Source organism: Melopsittacus undulatus, chromosome 8 (assembly GCF_012275295.1).
Source record: "Melopsittacus undulatus isolate bMelUnd1 chromosome 8, bMelUnd1.mat.Z, whole genome shotgun sequence".
NCBI lineage: Eukaryota > Metazoa > Chordata > Aves > Psittaciformes > Psittaculidae > Melopsittacus > Melopsittacus undulatus.
This window is the reverse complement of record NC_047534.1, coordinates 29,119,287-29,139,591: the sequence shown is the minus strand read 5'-3', so window position 1 is coordinate 29,139,591 and position 20,305 is coordinate 29,119,287. Positions and strand designations below refer to the sequence as shown.

Below are 20,305 nucleotides of genomic sequence, written 5' to 3'. Positions count from 1 at the left end.
CAAATGTGTTGAAAAATAGTAAGATGCAGAGCAAGTAGGATTGAAAGCAGTAGAGTCAAGTAGAGCCAAGCTCCTTTCCATCTGACACTGTGAATATTCTTTTACACTCAAATACACAAGCACTAAAAGATTGCAGTGAGGCAGATTAACATGGAGAAAGGTATTTCCCTCCTTTTCTATCTCAAAAAGAGTGCTTCAGGTGTTTAACCCCATGGCCTTGATAAAGCAGCTCAGTCATCAGCTCTAGCCTCTAGGCTTCAGAGGACATTTTGCCAAACAAGCTTCCTTCCTCTTCCCCATGAGGACATCCCTTCTCCAAAAACAAAGAACCCCAACTTACCTTCACTTTGAAAGCCATTATATTTTGATTCTCTGTATCCAAAGATATCTGTCCTCTGTCCTCTCTGGAATTAATATAACCAGATGCTTTGGTTTTATCTACAAAACGTTATACTTTAATATACATATATATTCCTCATTTCACTTCTCTCTACCTCCTCACACATCTAGAGAACAAGCAGTTATTTATGTGTAAGCAAGTGTTCTGTAGAATTGTAATTTGATATTTGTGGAAGACCCTGTGTGGGAAAAGATCTAGCATGACTGTTTATAGAATACAGACATTTTGTACTGGTAAGTAAAAGACTGAATAGCTTGTGGTAAAAGGCTGACACTACTGAGATGAAGTGTAGTTCCAATTCCTACTAGCTTTTCATCCAGTGAAAGTTCCCAAAAGGTGAAACAACAGCAGTTAAAGACATTTCTTTTGATCCCTTATAGTTTATCCCCTCTTATTTTGACTGGTTTAGACAGATCTTTGCTATACCCTTTCTGACCAGCTTTCCTAATCCTCCTTCTCTCCATTTTATAAATAGAGCCCGTGAGTGTTTAGGCCCATAGTAAGAGCATGCACTGCCAGGCAATGCTGTGCTTTGCTCTGTGTCTGGGGAGGAAGCCCAAAGGGAGAATGAAGCCAGCTGCCTTATACAGCCATTACTACACTAGTTGATATAGAGAGGTCAGTCAGAAAATCCTCCCTTAGGTAGTATTTATATTTGGAAGACATGAAGAAACAACCAAAAGAAAGCAATGAAGAGTAAGGATTATATGTTACTTACTAGAAGCTTTGCTGTTACCAGATTTTTAAGGAAGCATTAAGTTGCTCCCGTAGGATTTTCAAAGTGGAGAGCAATTAATCTTTTTCTTAAATAGTCTACTGTTCCCAAGCCATGACAACTAAACTACTTGACATGTCAGACACTACTAAGACTGGTAGAAAACACTGACTGAAAACTTGTGATGGATTTGTATTATTATATGAAGACCAAACTACCGTAATGTCTTCGATCCAATCTTTACATGTAATATTCAGAGCACAAGACTGACAGCCTCAGCAACAGAAGGTAAACTAAGGAATAAATCAGGAATGGAGATGAAACATGAACAGGACCAAAGATCTCCTAGAATAGCTAGTCTGTTAACACATACTAGAGGCCTGAGAAATGTAAGGTTTAAGCCAATTTACTACAACTATGGAATATATGCTACACCCAAGTTATGTGCTGACAAGGCAGTTTTATTTCAACACAGATCCAAGGATGCAGCATCCATACAACACATTTCCCCAGTGGCAGACTGTACAAATTATGTTGTTTTGCCTTGTGAACCTTCTATAATAATTTGCTTCTGCTTCTTTTCATGCCTTTTTTTATTATTATTATTTTGGAAGGGAAAGCTGTGATGCTTTCTTTTCCATTTTATTTTCCTTTTAACTTAGGAGTCCATCTTAGTCTGATTAGATCATACTTCGGGTACATCTCAGGTATACTTCAGGAACTTCTCTTCAGTTTTATGCCAGACTTGCTCAAATTAGGGTCTAAAAGTATTGCAACACTCTGTAACCATTTTCAATCACAAATGTAAAATAAAGAGATAACCTCTGAGGTCTCTTTCACTAAACAGAAAGGAAATGCTATTTTATGATTGAAAGATGTGATTACTTTTGCCATTCATTTCAGTAATGTGCTATGAAAGAGCCTACTGTGCTCACATATGAGGGATATAACATCATAGATGAATAAAACATCTTGGCCTTATTGCCAATAGCAGCAACAGCCACTTTCTGTAAAAGATAGAATTCCCTGAAATACAACAATTACAAGTGACAGACTAAGCCAAGGTCACTTCTATGCCTCTAATGGTAGTGTGAAAGAGAGAAGGGCAATTTGCAGATATTGCTGTAAAAGCACTTAAGGTATTCACAGCTACATAAAATGTCTGGTACATAACTGGAGAGAAAAATTACTATTTGCTTCATTAAAGATTTCACTGATTAAGTCCCATTCACAGCAATGAATCAGGCACCTTATGAGAGAATTTTTAATTAAGTTAAAATTATTTTTAATTAAAATTTCTAATTCTGTAAAAAAGGTTTCTAGCACTGAAATACATCAAGGGATTGTGTTCTTCACATGTAAAATACATCAGCTCCTTTTTTTATATCCATTTTCTCAGCTTGGCATCAAGTCAAAGCTAAGGAAGGCACAGGATATCACTTCCTTCAAGTATTTTTCCCAAGGGGTCCAATAATACAAGGTAGGAGGAGTCACATTCAAAACAAGATGTAGCAGAGCTGTGGAATTGTTGGTTTTCCAAAGGATGCTAAAAATGCAGAAGGATTCAAGGGAGAAATTTGGAACACTCTCAGAAGAGGAAACCATCACAGGCCACATCTACTAGACTAAATCTTAAGAATTGGTGGAAGCCATGTACAACAAGCTCCAAGATGTGCACGGGCTTGTGCTTCTCTTACCTTTTGCTTCCCCATGTGTCTGGCTTTTACAGTGTGATAAATGGTCTCTTGGAATGCGATAAATGGTCTCTTGGTCAGATGCAGTGCAGCTGCTGTTATAGGGGTGTTTGCAGTTCCTCTGGCCTTCCCAGAGCTCATTTTTCCAATCCTTGTTCTATTCTTTGTGTTATTCAGGGAGTATTTCTGCTGAGATACTTCAGGTAATTATATATCAGAAATGTCTGCATATGAGAGCAATCTTGTTCTCTCAGTTTAGGACTGCACTGATTTCACTGTGAGGGAGACAGTTAATATTTTCAGTTTAGTCACTCCATTATGCTACAGTTTCAGTAAGTTACTAAAACCACTCCACACAGCACAAGAATAACAAACACTGTTCATGAAACTTCCATTATTTGCAAGATAAAAGCTTATAAAAATATTTAAGCCTGTGTTGCTTATTATGCTCAGGTCATTTTTAAAAAGGGGCATACACATTACAAAATAAATATAAATCAGCATTCAGAATGTCTGACACATACTGTTTTGACACCTGCTATTCTACACATCTGACAAACGAGCTGTAAAAGAAAATCTAATACTTTAAAAAATACTGATTTGTATGTGTCACTTCTTTATGTACAATCTATTTGCTAAATACACATTATCTATTATGACAGTGTTGAATTGCAAAAAAAGTACCACTGGTTCCAAAGCTTAACAGCAAAACCTCCCCTTGATTAAAAAAAAAAAAAGGAGTTGGGAAGCATTGTCCATTCCATTACAAACAACTAATAGATAATGTGATATTTCCTAGAATCATAGAGTAGTTAGGGTTGGAAAGGACATTAAGATCATCTAGTTCTAATTTTTTCCAGGTCTCTAACAGCAGTGTTTATTATAAAACTCAGAGAGCTCTGAGTAACAAAGTAGTGGCAAGCATAGAATTCAATCACACAGGTCTCAAAAAGAAATAAAACCAAAAAAAACACAATCCATAAGAATTTAAAGCTAACCAGTTTAACCAGTTCAAGCATGCTACAGAAATGGAATCTTTACAGCAAAACTCAAAGCCAACAAATACTTTATTCCCACAATAGCAAACACCAAGAATGAAAGGCATGGGTTTTCTGCCGTGTTTTTTATATTGCTTTTGTCTAGTAACAAGGGTACTGTGAAGGCTAAGTGCTAAACTAGTGCATTGCCTCAGTGAATGTTAAAGCTATAGTTTTACTATACCTCTCACATAGCGATCTTTTAAGATAGGTATAAAACTAGACAATGCAAGGAACGGAAGAACAGGAATTGCAGAGGTGTTCTTCCCCTGGCTTATAATCCTTTCTAGTCTGACCTCGATCCAGTGCATGTCTCACACCAAGCCTTCCTGCTTCTGTAATTGTGAAACAGTATTTTTGACCAATACAAACTGGACGGCCACTGAAGTGAAGATACTACTGTTTTAGAATTCAGATTCTCATTTTTCCATTACTCCCTTTTATATCAGACTAATTTCAAGAAATTTGCATCAATAGCAATAATTTGGTGGTAAGTCACACTGAGGTAGACTCAATTCTATCACAGCATTCATTTCCAATATATTAATCCATCACCTAGCCTAAGTCAGGCCTTGGCATTAATTTTTAATTGAGCATTAACTGACTGAAATGCCCTATCTGCTGCAAGTTTAAGCTTCTTTAATCCACAAGATCAGGAACTTCTAACAGGTTATATTCAAGCCTATATTGAAGCAGAAGGAACAAGCAGCAGCATATTGTTACTAATCCTCAAAAGCATGCCTGAATACTACACTAACGAAGACTTCTTTAAAGGCAATCACGCTACTTTCATTGTTAAAAGCTAGACACACCAATCAAGCCAAGAGGCTGGAACAAATCCATTTAGAAGTGCCAAAGCTGAAAGGGTGAAAACCAAAAAGACATAGCAAACTACTATTTCCTGGCCATCTGAAGTAATCCACCAAAAACTACTGCCTACAAAACTAAGTTTTTCTTCAATTTACAGATACTCAAGATACTCTAATACTTTGCAAAGTGACTTGTAATGTTTAAATGATGCATGCATAGAATCATAGAACAGGGCTGGAAAGGACCTTAAGATCATCAAGTTCCAACCCCTCACACTAAACCATGTCACCCAAGGCTCTGTCCAACCTGGACTTGAGCACCACCAGAGATGGAGCATTCACAACCTCCTTGGGCAATCTATTCCAGTACCTCACTCAAAAGAGTACAGAGACACTCCTTTCTCTGCTCATCTGCTTCTGTGTTTTATTACCTGAAATGAGTTACCCTGTAATTCCTCCACTGTGAAATGCAAATTAACAACACTGGGCCAAGCATTTAACCTGTTTAGATCAGTGAAACAGATCAGACCAGCATTATATACAACATACCAGCCTCTAAGACAGAATATAGAAAGCCATTTTCATTCTTGACAATGATTACTTTTATTCCCATTTAAAATATACAACTTCAGAAAATTATGCATCATACATTCCAATGGTTTGTATTCTTGAGTGTCCTGATATCCAAGTATCCTACCACTGGCCAGTATAATACAATAATCTGTCAGCACTGTTTATGGAGATTCTTCTATGAAGAACCTATAGATTCTTCTTTCTATAAATAAATATTTATACCTGATATTGCAGCTCTTCCTTAAATACTTACATTTATAAGTCAATTTCAGTAGGCTTCCTTCTCCCAAACACTGCTTGTTGTTCCTATAGAAAAGAACAAATGCCACAGACCCCCAAAAGGGCAAAATAATTAAGTCAGACATTTTAAAAACAGCATTCAAGATTCAAGAGTCAATTTAGTAGTGTGAGAAATAACCAGTAAAGCTAATAGTACCACTCAAAAGCAGTTTGAGAAAGGTCACTAACAATGCCATAAATCTTAATGACCTTTTAAAGAGTAATTTAAAGGTTTTAGGAAAAAAAAAATTATACGAATGATAGCACTAGCTCAGCAATACTATTGCAGATACTGTTTGTGTGGCAAGGAAGCATAACCTTTGAAAAAGCCCTACTACTGAGAAATCTTTATGGCAGGGATTCAATAGATTTTTGAAGGACACACCGACTCCATTTAAGCCTGACAGTAAATGCTGCCTACATGGTACACAACACAGAGTACAACACTGCTCCACTTTGAGGCAATTTTGTACTGCAGAACTTGGTGTTATTGATAGAACACCAAAAATATGCAAGGCATTTTTTAGACTGCAATATCCCTGCTCTACAGAGCTTGAAATCTTAGCTAATACACAAAACACAGCAGGGATAGAATGAGACTCAAATAACAGTGAGTAAGGTATAACATATTAAATCAGTTAATGGATGGGTAGGAGAGAACAGCATGGGAAAACAAAATCAGCAGCTGAATTTTATGCTGCATTAAGTGTAGAAAAATAACTGCAGTTAACTGTAATTTAACAAAAGCCATTGTCACTTCTACATCAGAACTGGAGAGAGAAGTATTTATCGCTGTATTAGAAAATGAAGGTATTAACAGTTTCGTATGATAACGTAACTTAAACAGAGAAATCCATACACATTTTTTAAAGTTGATAGTTTTTATTTAGTTTTGTTGGCAAAAGGCAGTGGGAAATTTTAAAACACTTTAAACAAAGGGCACCATATTGTATTGTATGATGTACGAGTTCACAATCTTCAATATCCAGCTGATCAAATAAAGGTAATCACCACTTGAAGCATAATCTGCATCAGCTTCATTAGAGTATGTTGCCTAAAGAACACTTTGGGCAGTTTCTGAATCACCACAATCACTAATAAAAATGCAGTTCTGGTGAAGAATGTTTTATACCGTACCTAGTATCAAACTGCCCACTTACACTTTCATACTGGCAAAGAAGCTACACTTCCTACTTTAAGCTGAAAGTTATAATCTGGTTTTCTGCAACTTCAACTGCCAGGCAATTCTCAACTACTCTGAATATTTTACTGTGAGCATAGTCAAAACTGGAGTAGATGAGACTCAAGGAAAATATTCCTGGTATATGATGTGCTCATCAGAATCAGCTGGGTAACCATAAACATCCTGTTTAAGAACTCTATGGAGTAAAAAATAATATAGTCAGTTTTCATTTTGTCACATAGATTTAATTCCTCACTTGAGCTTTTTAATTCATTCTTCTAAGTCAAGAGTGTTCAGTTCTTCTTCTAGTTCATCCAAGTCCTCTCCAGTGAAAAGATTTTCATCAACTGGAACTGCATCAATTACTCCATTTTCCAACTCCTCATCTTCATCATTATCTTCCTCCAAGTCATTTTGCTCACTGCTGTTTATATCACCACCAGAAGCTTCACTTAATTTATTATCTGCAAGTAAAAATAATTCTTATACATTTCAGTGTCACAAGTTTCTTAATCACTAATTAACAATCCTACTAAACAGGCTTTAAAGTTTTGAAACCATAAAGAAGTCACTTTATTTGAATTTATGTCGACTTATATCAGTTAAATTGCATGTACCCAATTAATATGGAGGTTTAGATCACCAATTACTAGAACAGGTTAAAAAACCAAAACCTTGGAACATCCAACTCCTCAAACTCCTGCTTTTGTAACTAGGTCAAGTTTAATAAGCTGCTCCTACTGAATGTCTGCACTTAAAAGACTCAGTATCTTTAAGATCATCATATGCATTCTGCAAGCACACAGAGATCAAGACTTTGCTCTAAGAAATTACAAGCTAACGTAAGCTAGCTAGAAAAAACGAAGAAAACTTTGATTTTTGTTCATATAGCATATATATATAAAGCACATAGGATTTTCTACAAGCTTTTTCTTTAATAACTGTATGTACCATTGGTATCAGTTCTTGATCTGCTTAAAAAGGGCAGGGAAGTGAAACTGTTTTCTACCTGTCTTTTGGGAAGCTCTTATATTAATAATCTTGTATTAGTGATGCCTAAATAAATGAACTTACCATCTTTTTCTATTGAACTGTATGTGCTGAATCGCTCAGGACTAGCCACAGTAATACCAGTCTCGTCTACAGCCTTTGGGACATACAGGTTCAAGTCTACATCATTTATACACACAGGGTCTTCCATCTGAAAAATAAACCAAGATGCTCTGTGTGCATTACTTCTCCACAGAAATTCTCATTCCTAAAGGATTTATACAAAATTCTTTAATCTTCCTTTTGACACAAATTTGACAAAATCTACTCTGCAGTGGTGTTAAATTATGAACCAAGCTTACTAATTGCACTGTAAAAGATCTCAAATTAAAAAGATTTCACACTTGAATTAAACTTGAAATACTACTCAATTTAATATAGTTCTTTACCTCATCATCTTCTCCTATTCCTTGAATATAATGGGTGTCATCTGCTTCTTCATCATCTGCATCAACCAGCTCTGGGCGGAATTCAAATACTTCACGTCCACAGATCTATTTACAGGGAAAAAAAAAAAAAGAAAAAAACCACAACAAAAAACCCCACTATTAATTTAGGATTTCACAGAATTTAGAATTTGTACTGCTATACACAAACACCCCCCACAAAAAAACCCAAGCACACCCATGTCCCCCCAGAAAAAAAGAACAAAAAAATCCCAAAACAAAACAAAAAAACAAACACAAACAACAAAAAAAAAAAAAAAAAGAAAAAACCCACAACCAAACAAAAAACCAAACCAACCAACCAAACAAAAAACCCTTCAGAAAAGGGGTGTAGAGGGTATGGGGGCTAGAAAAGGAAAAGGCAACTCCAGGCCAGCTACCTTATTACAAGAACTTACACTTTTCTTCTTATGGTAAGAATTGGACTGGAGAACATACCACTAATGCTTTGCCAGCTTTAAAATCTGCTTTCCGCCTCTCCATATCTTGCTCAGCTTTGTCAATTTTTTCTTGTCTTTTTCTTCTCTTCCATGCAATAAAACACTCTAGAGTAATTTTGGTAACATTTGGTCCTAAGGCAGCACGCTGTCAAGTAAAGAGATTAGTTTCAAGTAAAGAGATTAGTTAATGCTAGAAATTATTTCCAAAGGCTATAACTATTAGAGATTTAATTATTCTTCTCCAGAAACTAATAAAAATATTTCTTTTTAATTCCATCTTCACTCTCACCACTGTTAAACACACACGATCCGCCCAGTTTGACTCAACACACAGATTTCCTTTTGGAGATGAACAGACATGAAAATTAAAATGAAAAATGCAGGAGGAAAGAAGCCAATGATAATTGCTCAGGTTCTCCTCAGAGCAACATTGCCAGGTAATACTGACAGAAATAAGCAGAGCAGCATGCAAAAACTTCAGAAGGCCCCATTCTCTTGGTGTTGCTTTCTCATTACAGAGTTATACAAAAACTACGGTAGCAATGAGCTGAGGATGACAAAGGCCCATAGAAGCAGTTGTAACAGATAAAGGATTAGCAACACCTGCACTAAGTATGCAGCCATAGTTTAATCTATTTACCGGGTAGTAGTTTCTAAACAAAAACACGAGTCAGATACTACACATCCTTCACCCTAGCTCACACAGCTCTAGAAACATTTTATACTTTGAAATTAATTAGGAAGTTATTTACAACTGTATCTTCAAAGTAATGAAAAAAATACTACCAAAAGGTACCTGAATGACAACTTTACCTCTTTTTCTATTAGATCTTCTAAAGAAATTTCATCTTGCTTTTCCTCCTTCTTTTTATCTTTTTTTAATACAAAACCTGGAGGAAGAGCATGGCGATACATGCAGTTGTCTCCTCCACCAGGACATACCCAAAACCATCCATATTTGTTGTTTTCAATAGCATCAAGGAAATATTTGCAGACCTGTTTAAAACAAGAGTTGTTAGCACCACATTCTTTTTTCATCCCTAGCAATTTACACTAAATGTATAGCTACTACATGTCAGAAGTACAGTAACTCAAAGCCAGTTGTGCTCAAAATAGAAGAAACATGTGAAATGCATTGCTACTAAAAAAGCAGACAAAATAAGTTGCTACTTATGTAAAACTCATGTAGCTAAAGAGCTTTTCTCCTTTATTATAATCCCAAATTAGAAAGCCTGGATGACTCAAAAGACTGGCAAGTGTGTACTGCTTTAAAGCCAGCAGCAAACATAGAAGCATACTGACAGTCTCTCTCTTCCTGCTCGCCAACACCACTGTAGTTTTAATAAAAATAAGTATAATCTGCATCAGATGTTAAATGTCCCAGCTCATGATCCTGAGCTTAAAATGTCATTCTGAAACTTCTAACAAGCAATTCATAGGTCACACTTAGCCATACTGAAATTTAACTTTTGCAAATTTAAGCAGTATTGAAGAGATTATCTGTTTAGTATTGAAAATAAGGTGCAATAATCCTGAAGAATGAACTATACCATTTAGAACACAACCTGAAGAATACTTTTGAAGTCAGCGGTCAGGAACTACAAATGCCTCATTTAGTAAATTTCAGCTTACAGGAGAGAACTTTAAACTTACATGCTTAAATGTAACTCAGTCCATGAATAAGCCAATATATATATAGCAGTTACTGGAATGAAATAACAGATCTAACTAATCACAATACTTGAATCTTCTAAGCAAGTGTGATGCATTAGATATATTACAAATTCTTTCAGCATTTCCAGTTTAAAAGCACTTGTCCTAGGTTCAGCAGTTTTTTCTCTCCTTTTTAGTAGCTGGTGCACCACTGTGTTCTGACTTTCAGCCTGTGAACAGTGCTGATAACACCAATGCTTTTAGTTAGTGCTCAAATGTTTAGACTGATCAAGGATGTTCTGAGCCTCATGATCTGCCAGGGAGGAGGGGAAGCCAGGAGGAAGTAGAGACAGGACACCTGACCCAAACTACCCAAAGAGGTATTCCATACCACAGCACATCATGCCCCAGGATGTAACTGAGAGCTACCCGGAAGGGCTAGGGGACTGCAGGGTTGGAGGAGGTATCAGTCGGTGCTAGGTCAGGAGGGGTGGGGTAAGTTATCAGTCGGCGGGTGGTGAGGTGTCATATTCTCTTCACTTGTTATTTCCTTTATCATTATTATTATTGGTAGTAGCAGTAGTGATTTGTGTTATACCTTAGTCAATAAACTGTTCTTATCTCAACCCCTGGAAGCTACACTCTTTTGATTCTCCTCCCCAACTCTCGGGGAGTTGGAGGAGGAAGGGGGGGAGTGAGTGAACGAGCTGCATGGTTGGGTTTAAACCACAACAGCACTTCATCTGCATACCATTTGTGTTTAACACAAAAAAACACTTTATGATGATTGAGAAAGCTTTGGGTTTGTTTTTTTAAAATAAAAACATTATTGTAAGTACTGTAGACTCAGAATATTGCTATGATAACCCACTCAGTCTCCAAGATAATGATAAATGCATCTAATACCAGTCTGTAGTTAATTGTCTCTACTACAGCTCAGAAGAAAAAAAAAAAAAAGGAAAAAGAAAAAACAGAGACATACTATTTGAGTTTTGGGTTTTTTCTTTTCCGCCTCACCATGCTTCTTGTTCACCACTTCTTCCAGCTTCTTCTCATCCCAGTTATCCATTGTATCTAGAAAAAGACAACAGAAAATTCCAATAGACATAAAAACTTCAAATACTAAACACTGCTGTCATTTTGCTTCCTAGTAACAGTTTTAATAGGCAATTTTTACATTTTAGTTATAGAACAGAAAATAAATTCAGGCTTTTATGACAAAGTTTTCAAACTCCCTTTTGCTGCTCACAAGACTGCTTCCTCAAAAGCCTCAGAAATTCATATTTTGACACGCATAATTTGTGTCTCACTGAAAGACTAAAAAATTCCATCATCCCATCTGTACATTAGACAAGAGAGAAGAAAAATGTTATGACTGAGGAAAAGAAAAGGTTGAAGGCTATTGACCAAAAATACAGGTAATAGAACTTGAAGATTGAAAGAGGTAATATTATATTTCATGTGTTAAAATTTAAAAAAAGGTTCCATCAAAAGAAGCAAGACCACCAATGGCAACAGTAGTAGTGAATCTGTGGGAGCCTATCACATTCATTTAGGATGACACAGGCTAAAATTCAAATGAAGACTGAGACATCATGAATTGAGGAAAACCAAAAGAAATTATTTTGACTATAAAATCTGTAACCCCTGCTAAGTAAAAGTAAAATCCAGAGCACATAGCAAACAAATTATTTGGGGAGACAAGTCAGATAAAAAACTCCAAAGAGTATCCCGAATTATGCAAATGTGCACATTTGGGCAAACACTAGTAATAATTTTGGAAAGTAACTCTGGTTACTCTTTACACTTCCTCCTTTTGCACTTCCGTTTTATAGAACTGGGAAGAAACTAGCAACTACCAGAAAGACCAAACACTATGCAACTTGCTACCTGCTTGTTGTAAAGTGCTATCCGACAGAATTGAAAAAATACCACTAGGTATATGTCACTAGGTCAAATTTTTTTCTGAATAAGTTATTAAGAAGTACGTTCACAAGTGTTCTTTAAAAGAGCTTCACTGTTGTTTATCACTTTGAACATAGTGGTGTGGGTTGCTCTGGTCACTGAGTAGGTTCTTCAGGATCACAACCACAAGACTCTTAAAAGTCCAGTTTCGGAATCAGAATAGTTTACTAATAATTTTGTATAAGTTGTATACCTTTTTCAAGATCCTCATCTCTTGCATCAATGTAGACACTTCGTTTTTCACCCTTCCGTTCCAGAGACAAATCATGAGAAAACTTGCACTTGTCTCCTTTAGTGCACTGTCCTTGTTTGAAGAAAGCACAAACTACAGATTTGGGGTCAGCACCTGAGGGAAGAATGGGTTTGGGGTTTTTTTTAATATTTTAACATTTTTAAGCAAAAGCTGTATATTAAAAGTTTTGAGAACACAAACTTCAGAATCTGTTTTTAAAAACTGAAGGTTTTTTTTAATATGAAGTTCATCACAAGTAAATATTTCATGCCCTGAAAATGTCTTATTTAGTTTGTATAGCACAATACATGCATTAAGTATCAAAGCTGGCATTGCAGTATTTAAGGAAATATGGACAGCAGTTTGCCTGAGGAAATTATTTATTCATATAATGTAACACATACAAGATCCTACTCTGGGCAACGTCCTTCCTATACAATAAGGTAATTCTCTGCTAATACACAATAAAGCATCTCCTGATTTCAGCCTTTCCTTAATGGATCAACACCAAAACAAATTCTAATAATCTATGCTGCACTCATTCACTTTCTTTAAAAATAGAAAGAAAATGGCTGCTCATACAGCATGAACTATTCAATCAACCTAATCACAGTTTAAGTAACTATCATCCCACTAAAGGAATTATTTGACCATTAGGAGGTGAGAGAAGAAATGAGAGCACGTAGAAATGTATTTATGAGACATGATTAAATCAGAAATACTTTAACATTCATTGAATACTTATGTAAGATTTTAAGCTCGAGTTTTTCACTTCCTGTTTTTACACTGGTTGCAAGTCACTAATGCTTAGAACATGTATTGCAATACCCAGCTGAATTCTCCATTAAAGTAATCTAGTTTTTAAACAATGCCAAGAAGCTTTCTTATGGATCCACTCAATCTCAACAGAAAGTCAAAGCTTTAATTAAAACAGTACTAGTCCTCTGAAATAACTGTAAACCAAGAGCTACTTTATCTGGAGAAAACTGAACACTTCAGCTCATAAAATGAAAACTGGCCTTTGCTTGCTATGTGACACAATGAGCAAATACCAGGTTTGCTTTAAAGACATATGGAAGTCACACCTGTCTAGTCAAAAATTATTATGCATAATTAGTTCCAAAAGATTAATAAAGCAAAGAGTTGATAAATATTTAGTTCAATCCTAAAAAGTATTATTTTTTTCCTCCCACATGGCAGTCAACTGCAGAGTTCCTCAGAGTTATCAAACACTTTTCATAACAAAACGAGTTTTTTCAATAACCAAGTTCAAGACCACACTTCTGAAATCAAGTCCTGCTGTTTAATTATGAGGTAGGACAGAAGTAATTGGAAAACTTACTGTTCTGATTTGAATATGATTTCGATATGAAGACAATTATATTAAATTCCTTGTAATATCTAAATATTCACATTTCCCTGCAGAGACAGGCTGCTTTAAACAAATACCATAACACACAAAACCTTATGCCATTCATCCAGAAGCATCTAATTAACAAACCTGAATACAACAAAGTAACTACAGCTGTCCCATCAACATAGCTTTTGATATTTAATGATCTTAAAAAAAAACAACAAAAAACACAAAAAACATCTACAACAACAAAAAAACCCACACAAAAAACAAACAAACCAAACAAGTACTTGGTACACAAGACAGAGAAAGAAACAGCCGTATCCACTTTATTAAAAAAAATGAACTTACATTTTTAAAGGATTCTTTTACCTGAAGTAGATATATGATCAAGAGAACATAGTTGAAGAGAACTTAGTTACCCATACCTTTGCTAATTTTCTGTGCAGCAACCACAGGCTTGAAGAGTTCATTTAATTCTTGTAATTCTTTTTTCTTATCTTCTTTTTTCAGTTTCTTCTCACTTTCTGATTGAGCAGCCTATAATGAACCCAAATTTGAAGTTATTAATATGAAATTAGAATGTCATTACTCACTTCACCTGAACTGTACATTAAAATAGCAAATCATTCCGAACTGGTTTATAAAGGAGGAAAAAACCTGTGATTCCTAAATTGCTCAGAATTCATACCTTTGCACGAACGGCCAGTGCCATCTAGTGGTACTGACCTTTCAAACAGAAGATACTACAAATGTAATTTGTCGGACGTGTTAAATACTGTCAGGTGCCATTAGATCACTCAAGTTACCTTTACTGCACCTTTACAGACTAGAAAATCAGGTGAAAGATACTGAGATTAGGAGAGGAAAATTAGTTGCTCTTTTGTGATATATTAACAATGCAACGATTCAACGTGGTTACTTCCAGATCTGTGCAAAAAGCCTATCTGTAGTGCCTTTAAATGCTGCTTTGTTCTTTCTCTTCATGTATACCAGTACGATTCCAGGAAACTTCTGTAGAAGTTGGAAACTGCTTTTAGAACACTTTGTCTGAACGGGTATAAATTCAACATATCAATGCTTCATTGAAAACCAGTGATTTGTAAGACAAAAACATTTATTTTACAAGTACTAGGAGCCAAAGACTGAAAAACAGGTTCACCCAGGAAATGAAAAATTTGTGTCAAAGAAAAAAACCCTGACTCTGGATAAGCCAGAAAAGGTCTGTGTTTATACCAGAGAGGGATGAAGGCAGATGAAAGAGAACATGGGACAAGCATAATTACATTTTAGGGAACTACAAACTGGTCAGTTTTACCTCGGTGCCTGGCAAGATCAAGCTTGGAAAGTATACTAAGGCACATGGGGCTGACAGGTAACAGCCAATATGGCTTCACTAATGACAAATCGTACCTAATATTTGGTGGCCCTCTACAATGGGGCCACTGAATTGGTGGACGAGGAAAGAGCAACTGAAATCATATACCTGGACTTGTGCAATGCATTTGACACTGTCCCTCACAATCCTTTGTCTCTAAATGGAAGAGTCATAGATTTAACAGATAGACCATTCAGTGAATAAGAAATTGGCTAGATGGTCACACTCAGAGTTCTGGTCAATGGATCAATGTCCAAGTGGAGACTGGTGACAGTGACTCTTGGGGGTCACTGCTGGGACTGAGCCTATTCAACATTGTTGCCAGTGACACGGACAGTGGGATTGAGTGTCCCCTCAACAAGTTTGCTAATGATGCCAAGCTGTGTGGCAAAATCAACATGCTGGAGGGAAGGGATGCCATCCAGAGGGACTTGGACACACTTAGAGATGGACCAACCTCATGAAGTTCATCAAGGTCAACTGCAAGGTCCTGTACCAAGATCAGGGCAATCCAAAGCACAAATACAGGCTAGGCAGAGACTGCAATGAGAGCAGCACTGAGGAGAAAGACTTAGGAGGCTGGTTGACAAGAAGCTCACCATGAGGGGGCCTACAGGGATGCTGGAGAGGGACTACTCATTAGGGACTGTAGATAGGACAAGGGGGAACAGGTTGAAACTTAAACAGCAGAGGTTTAGACGGGATATAAGGAAGAAATTCTTTACTGTTAGGGTGGTGAGGTACTGGAATGGGTTGCCCAGGGAGGTAGTGAATGCTCCATCCCTGGCAGTGTTCAAGACCAGGTTGGATGAAGCCTTGGGTGATATGGTTTAGTGTGAGGTGTCCCTGCCCATGGCAGGGGGGTTGGAACTAGATGATCTTGAGGTCCTTTCCAGCCCTAACTATTCTATGATTCTATGAGCTGTCAGCGTGCACTTACAGCCCAGAAAGCCAAGTGTGTGCCAACTGTGCAGGTTAAAGGATGTGATTCTACCCCTGTACTCCACTCACATGAGACCCCCACCTGCAGGACTGTGTTCAGCTCTGGGGCCCCAACACGAGAGGGATGTGGACCTGTTGGAATGAGTCCAGAGGAAGCCACAAAGATGCTTTGAGGGCTGGAGCATTTCTCCTACGGAGACAGGCTGAGAGAGCTGGGCTTGTTCACCCTGGAGAAGAAAAGGCTTCAGGAAGACCTTAGAACAGCTTCCAGTGCCTCAAGGGGCTACAAGAAATCTGGAGAAGGACTTTTTACAAGGGCCTGTAGGGACAGGACAAGGGGGAACAGCTTTAAACTGACAGAGGGGAGACTGAGATACAAGGAAGAAATTCTTTATTGTGAGGGTGGTGAGGCCCTGGCATAGGCTGCCCAGAGAGACTGTGGCTGCCTCATCCTTGGCAGTGCTCAAGGCCAGGCTGGATGGGCCTTACAACAACCTGGTCTAGTGGGAGGTGCCCCATACTGAAAGGTCCTATTTTATGTAACATGCAGACATATATATGTAGCTATTAAAAGGAGTACTTTAAGAATTGCTTTTGTTTCACCCTAGGGTTCAAAAAGCATGAGGCTAACTTTTAAAAACCCCAAACAAGTGAGAAGAGGAAAAAAAAAACCCACCACAAAAACCCCAAAACACCACCCCCCCAAAAAAAAAACCAAACACAAAACCACCCAACACACAAACAAAACAAGCAAACAAACAACAACAAAAAAACCCAACCCACAATCAAAACCCAAGAAAACCTTAACAGCAATTCTATTCGTATCTTGAAACTCAAGAAAAATTGCTTTAATTTTTTGGGGTTTTTTTTCTAAGGAACAACCTTAACAGAGAACTATTTTATAAGGTAAGAAAGTATGATCCAGTCTAAAAATTAGATTCCAACTTCCATCAGTCAATAGCTATGAAAACAAAATTACTGGGGTAGTCTACATAGTGGTATTCCTATTGACGCTACAGATTCAGGGATTTCGTACAGAAATTTCAGAAGGAACATTTGAGTAACACCAATGTTTCCAAAGTGACATCGAAGCAGTCCTCCTCTCCACAAGAAATTATTAGATCTAATGACCCAGATTATCAACTTAAAGGTGAAATAACCTGCCAAGTGCAGGTTTAATGTTATGTAAGGAATTTACCATAAATTATGACAACATTAATTTAGCCACTGCAAATATTCCACAAGCTTGTTCATAAAGCAGGAAGCTGTGTAAATACTTAGCAACTAGCTCCCCCTAGTCCTGTAAGAGACCTGGTTCGCTTCCCTAATAATATTGTTTTCATGAAACCCATGCTTTCTCATTAAGTATCTAAGTGTATCTCAGCCTCATCGCATTTTAATTCATCATGCAGAAGATCAGTGTAAACACAGTGGCTGAGAATTTCAGGGTTTTTTGACAATATCACCAAATAGATGCAGACTTGTTTTCACTTTAATTAATAATAAATACTTCCATAAGCAGAATAAGCACATTCAGGCTTATACTTTTTCTAATCTTCCCTCAATTTGAGTTTTATTATTACTAACAGCTATTCATATTTTTAACTGTTGACCATTTCTTAGATTAGGTGGGAGTTACAGAAAAAAAAGAGAACTTATAACTGTACTTTGCTCACAGCCAGTTTCTAGTTTCATTTGAGATACACTTTAATAATGTTACTATCAAAATACAATGTAAACAAAAAACCCACCCTTGTTGTGGGTCATTTTTTTAAAAAAAAACAAACAATCCAAACTCCTGTACTCTGTGTATTACCTCTACACAGGCACATCCTTCCCACCTAGACAAGTTTTGCAAGAGGACTATTAGTGAAATCTGTGCCAGTCACAACACATTAGACAAGTTACATCTCAACCGTTTTCTACTTCAAGATTAGATGACAATCTAGATGTCTAGTGAAAGACTATTTGACTCTGCAGTGGGAAAACATTACAGAATAAATGCTTACCTGACGTGGATTTTGCTGACCAAATTTAACCTGGTGAGTCACAGCCTTGATGAATTTCTGTTGTTTTGCACCTTTTTTATTCTTTAGGCCAAATGTTCTGTCCTAAAACAAGAGACACAGCCACATTAACTGAAACAACTTTGTTACAAAAAGAAAAAACTTGATACTCTTCTAAAGTTTTCAGTTAAACAGACTAACACCACAAGCAATCCAACCAGCAGTATGGAAAATATTCAGAAGTCTCACACCATTTTTTTAAATTTTCTTTTCAAAAGAACTTACTAAATGCTGCCACTCAAGTCACAACTGAGGAAAGTATGAAGACTGAGTAGCAGTAAATATGCCTTGTATTTTATGTACCTGAAATAGCTTATTACTTCTATCTTAAAGTATTAATATATAAACGTTACAAATTTTTTATGCAGGTATTGCCACATGTAACATATTATACTTTTTATTTTCAATTATTTCACACTTTCATTTTCTAATTAACTTGAAGATAAGGCCTTCCCCTATGTCAAGTCCAGACAGATGTTTGTACTTTCTAAAATCCACTGCAAGAACTTTCAGTTTGCTGCCTGAAACAATTTTTCCTTTGCATCTCCATTTTTACTGTCAGAGAAGTTTTTACATGACCTATCTGTACTTAAAAAAAATAGATAGCCCACTAACAAATGAGTATTTGAATCAGAAATTATTTCCTGCAACTGAAATGCCTACACTACATACCTATCCAGACTTGATACTGACTCTTTTTTCCTTGAAGGAAAATGTAATAGGTGTGCACCCAGTTATAAGACTTCTGTTCAAACATACTCTTGGAAGCTCTAACAATCTAAAAGTATATTATAAAAGAAAGATAAACAGTTCCAACTTTCCAGTCACTGTTTTCAGATATATCCCCTATTAACCGCAGTTAGTCCTCAGTTACTTTTATGCTAATTTGAAAAAGTCTGTAATTTGTAAAATATCTGGGAAAGAAAATACATTACTCACACACTTCATTTCTATACAAATGAAACAAAGACTATATAATGAAACACAGACTATATAATCACTGTGTAATTTAATTGTGTAGTATTTGTTACTAATCAATGCAGATCTTTCTCCTTTCAGCTGCATGTTTTTGTATGGAACTGAATCCAGCAAGAACATCAGAAAATCTGAAGCAAACAGAGAGCAAGAACAGCCACCCTAATATTCCCAAATAACATAGAAACAATAATGCACAGTGCTAGATCTAAAAGAACACTTGTAGTAGACAGATATTCTGCCCAAACAGCAGAGCAGCTACTATCTTTCATGCCAACAGATACCCAGGCAGGAAACCCAAACCCCAATCCAAGAAGCGCAGCGACGGTAGATGATGTGACAGATGCGAGCGGCGCGGGAGCCACCTGCCTCCCCCACAGACGCTTCGGGGCTGGACTCGGGCACCAGTGGCGAGCTTTCAGGGAGGGCGGCAGTCGCCGGCAACACCACCTGCGCCACTGCTACAGGGAGCGGCGGAGAAGTGAGAGGAAAAACTCCCCGCACTCGAAGTGGAACACCAAGAAGCAGCAGGCCCCAGCAGTCATGGGGAGGGCCGCGGCCCTGTTCGCTTCACCTCGATTATCTTCTCCTTCTTCTTCTGGTCCGCCTTCTTGCTGCCCCCCGCCGGTTGCTGCTGCTTCTTGGGGGGCATAGCTGAACGGCTAGCAGGGCCACGCTAGCTCTCACTCGGCGGCTCTAAGAATCGCAGGGCGAGCGAACAGACAAACCGCCACCACCAGAAAAGCGCCGCGCCCCCGGCTTGTAGTGCCGGCGGCCGCGAGGTACGCTGGGAAGGTGGTGAGCGAAGACCCAATTAACCTCCCAGCAGGCAGCGCGCTGCGGGGTGATATCCGGGTGCTCTGTCTAACGTCATGGGGGGAGGGCCGGGCGGGGCGGGGCAGTGCCGTGCCGACCACTGTTGGCTGAGCGCTGGGCGTGAGACCGTGGTCGGAGGAACTTGGCGGCGCCGGGAAACTGTGGGGTTGGGGGCTGTTGTCAGCAGTCATGGGCGCGGACTCCCCCTTGCCTTTCGTAGAGGTCGTGCCGCGCTGTGAGGAGAAACGGTTGTGTGAGGGGAATGGCGGTCCCCGAGGGACCACCCCGGTTGAATCTC

At 37.7% G+C, this 20,305-nt stretch overlaps 1 protein-coding gene across 1 annotated transcript; it reads right to left on the bottom strand.

The window, feature by feature from the left end:
- Nucleotides 1-5,239: 5,239 nt before the first annotated feature.
- On the bottom strand, nt 5,240-19,991 carry ZC3H15 (zinc finger CCCH-type containing 15). Its single transcript, XM_005145597.3, has 10 exons — nt 19,766-19,991; nt 18,160-18,261; nt 14,259-14,370; nt 12,438-12,590; nt 11,262-11,353; nt 9,440-9,622; nt 8,625-8,771; nt 8,130-8,234; nt 7,765-7,891; nt 5,240-7,154 (listed from the first exon to the last, which is right to left on the bottom strand). Exons 1-10 carry the CDS (start codon nt 19,841-19,843, stop codon nt 6,961-6,963), a joined length of 1,293 nt encoding a protein of 430 aa, XP_005145654.1. The 5' UTR covers nt 19,844-19,991; the 3' UTR covers nt 5,240-6,960.
- Between the last annotated feature and the right edge of the window lie 314 nt (nt 19,992-20,305).

Bases quoted from the DNA above. Each gene is read 5' to 3' on its own strand.
- ZC3H15 (XM_005145597.3), bottom strand. From the start codon at position 19,843: ATGCCCCCCAAGAAGCAGCAGCAACCGGCGGGGGGCAGCAAGAAGGCG. The intron at 14,371-18,159 runs GTAAGCATTTAT...GGTTCATTATAG, and splicing joins GTCAGCAAAATCCACGTCAG to GCTGCTCAATCAGAAAGTGA. The intron at 11,354-12,437 runs GTATACAACTTA...GTCTTTTTCTAG, and splicing joins AGATGAGGATCTTGAAAAAG to ATACAATGGATAACTGGGAT.